Source organism: Otolemur garnettii, unplaced genomic scaffold (assembly GCF_000181295.1).
Source record: "Otolemur garnettii isolate 467f Iridium unplaced genomic scaffold, OtoGar3 scaffold00055, whole genome shotgun sequence".
NCBI classification, from domain to species: domain Eukaryota; kingdom Metazoa; phylum Chordata; class Mammalia; order Primates; family Galagidae; genus Otolemur; species Otolemur garnettii.
The window spans coordinates 3,131,675-3,134,071 of NW_003852450.1; the positions used below are offsets into that span (position 1 = coordinate 3,131,675).

Here is a 2,397-nt window from a genome sequence, read left to right on the forward strand (position 1 = left end):
TGGATGGATGGATGGATGGATGGATGGATGGAGCAAGTTAAACTTTCTTTACTGGAAAATCCTGAAAACATTATCTTGCCTAATCCCCTGTCTCAGCACAGCCAAAGCAGTGTTACTTCATTTTCCCTAATTGTAATGCTTCTCTAAGACCCACCTTCTACTGTAAATCAGTTCAAGAATCTAATCGCTGATTTCAACTCTAAGTAAAACTGTATTTCCTTCTGTTGTAATTCAGAGCCATTTCTTCATTCTCAGTCCTTTGGCAGTGATGAAAACTAATCAGGCCCAAGATAAACGAGGCTTTCATCATAAGCACCGCAGAAGCTTGAGTCTGGGTAGAGGAAGGTAGCCATTCCCAACCAGAAGAGGGTGGGGATGTGGACAAGGTTAGAGTAGGGACTCTGGTGACAGGTAAGTGGGAGGGAGGGATCTGGCTAGTGGCTCCCCGGGTAAGGTTTTTGAGTGATGTGTGGAGACCCCAAAAGGGTCTCATACTGCTGCCAGCTCGGGAATGGTTTCTGGGGTGACTGGGAGGGGAGGGGATGCTGAGCCAGTTACCCATGTGCCTGCTGAGCAGGTAGTTGATGGCTGTCAGGAGGCAGGTCTGCAGGAAGAGTGTCACCGCCGCAATCACTATGCCTTGCCAGAGGTTCATGGCTCTGTTGGGAAAGGGGAAGGGCCAAGGTCAGAGATTGCCGAGATGTTACTACAATTGCAAACATATCCCTTGCCAGAGGCAGACATCTGGCATTGCTGTGTGTCCCAGAGCAGATCCCTTTGCCTCTCTGTGCAACACGGCTGGGGTAGCGGGGAGGGTGGTAGGCAGACTTGGGAGCCAGTTGTGCCAGTTAGCTTGTCTGAGACCCTGCTCTGGCTTTTCTTGGACCCACTCACTCTGACAGCATGGTGGGTGAGCTTCTCGCTCGTAAGTGGGGCTCAGGCACTTTCTGGAACCACCCTGGTGTCTCTTCTCCAAGTGGTGCCACTGGCAGGACTCCCCTGGAGATCTGCAGGAGGGAAGTCAATTGGTCAGGAGTCCTGCGCTCTGTGCCCACATTGCCTCAGGCAGACTTGGGTGCACCGGGGTTGTTTGCTTTCCTCTCCTCAGATTTGTTTTTGAATCTGTAAAATAGGCAGTGACAACATCAGTACCTGAGAGCCAGTGGGTGCTAGTCAGTGTTGGTCACGGTGCTGAGCCCCGGCACCCCTACCCTCTTACCCTAATCACACACAGCTCTATGAGACAGCTGAGCTCACCCTCCTTTCCTCACCAGCGAAGGAGGCTCAGGGAGAGGAGTGACGTCTGAGATCAGGTCTGCATTTGGGCTCTTAGACCACAGCCAAGTTCTAACTATTCCTCTCTGCTCGTGCCTTCTGCGAGAACCTTCGCCTGACGCTGGAAGGACAGAGGGGCCCTCCTTGGGTAAATACACTGCTGTAGATTCCTTAAAGATGTCCAAATATATATATATATTTTGGACAGAGTCTCACTTTGTTACCCTTGGTAGAGTTTGTGGCATCACAGCTCACAGCAACCTCAAACTCTTTGGTTCTCAGCCTCCCAAGTGGCTGGGATTATAGGTGGCCAACACAACGCCTGGCTATTTTTTCTATTTTTAGTAGAGATGGGTCTCACTCAGGCTCAGGCTGGTCAATCTTCCTGCCTCAGCCTCCCCAAGAGCTAGGATTACAGATGTGAGCCACCACGCCTGACCAAGAAGTCCACATCTTAAATGCCCCCCACACACTGCTTTATTGTGCTGTGGATGCTCTTATACCTTCAAAAATAAGTTTATTTTTAAGAAAAACAGTTTATGAATTCCATCAATATGTTGCCAAATGTGGAGTTTTCTATAAGCGGAGTCATAATGACTTCCAAGGCTTTGAAATACTATTTGCTGAGCACTGAGATGAGGTCCTATCCACCCTCCTCCTGCACCCCTGTAAACCACTGGGGGGAGCTGGGAGGGGAACAGGTACTGACAAAGAAGTTGGTCAAACTTTAATGTGCATAACCTGAGGGATTCAAATGCAGGCTCTGATTTCTGGGCTGGGCTGGGCTGAAGCAATGCGCACTGCCCGGGCCACGCAGCCCCCAGCCCCCACGGCCTCCATCGTTCATTATCCCACATTCCGCTGCCACGCGTGCACAGTATTTCGCCCCCACTAATAAGGGAGAACGTGTGGCATTTGTCTTCCTGTCAGACTGTAAACCTTAAAAAGCCTTTAACCGCCTTAAGGCTCCTTTTCCCACGCAGGGTTCTGTGAGAAGCCCGAAATTTTTGTTTTTGTTTGTATGTCTCACACCCAAGTTTCCTAGGATCAAAACGTGTCAGAAGAGCTGGGAAAGAGGCAAGGGAATGACGGGAAGGGACAGTGTGGGGTTTGAGGTCACTG

General features: G+C 50.3%; 1 protein-coding gene across 1 annotated transcript in view; it reads right to left on the reverse strand.

Moving 5' to 3' along the window:
- Positions 1-905, reverse strand: part of RHEX (regulator of hemoglobinization and erythroid cell expansion) — a 5,146-nt gene extending 4,241 nt beyond the window's left edge. Inside the window, exons 1-2 of the mRNA XM_012806598.1 lie at positions 895-905; positions 559-659 (exon numbers count right to left, since the gene is read on the reverse strand). Of these exons, the coding sequence (XP_012662052.1) occupies positions 559-659; positions 895-905 (112 nt within the window). The remainder of the gene's footprint in view (positions 1-558; positions 660-894) is intronic.
- Between the last annotated feature and the right edge of the window lie 1,492 nt (positions 906-2,397).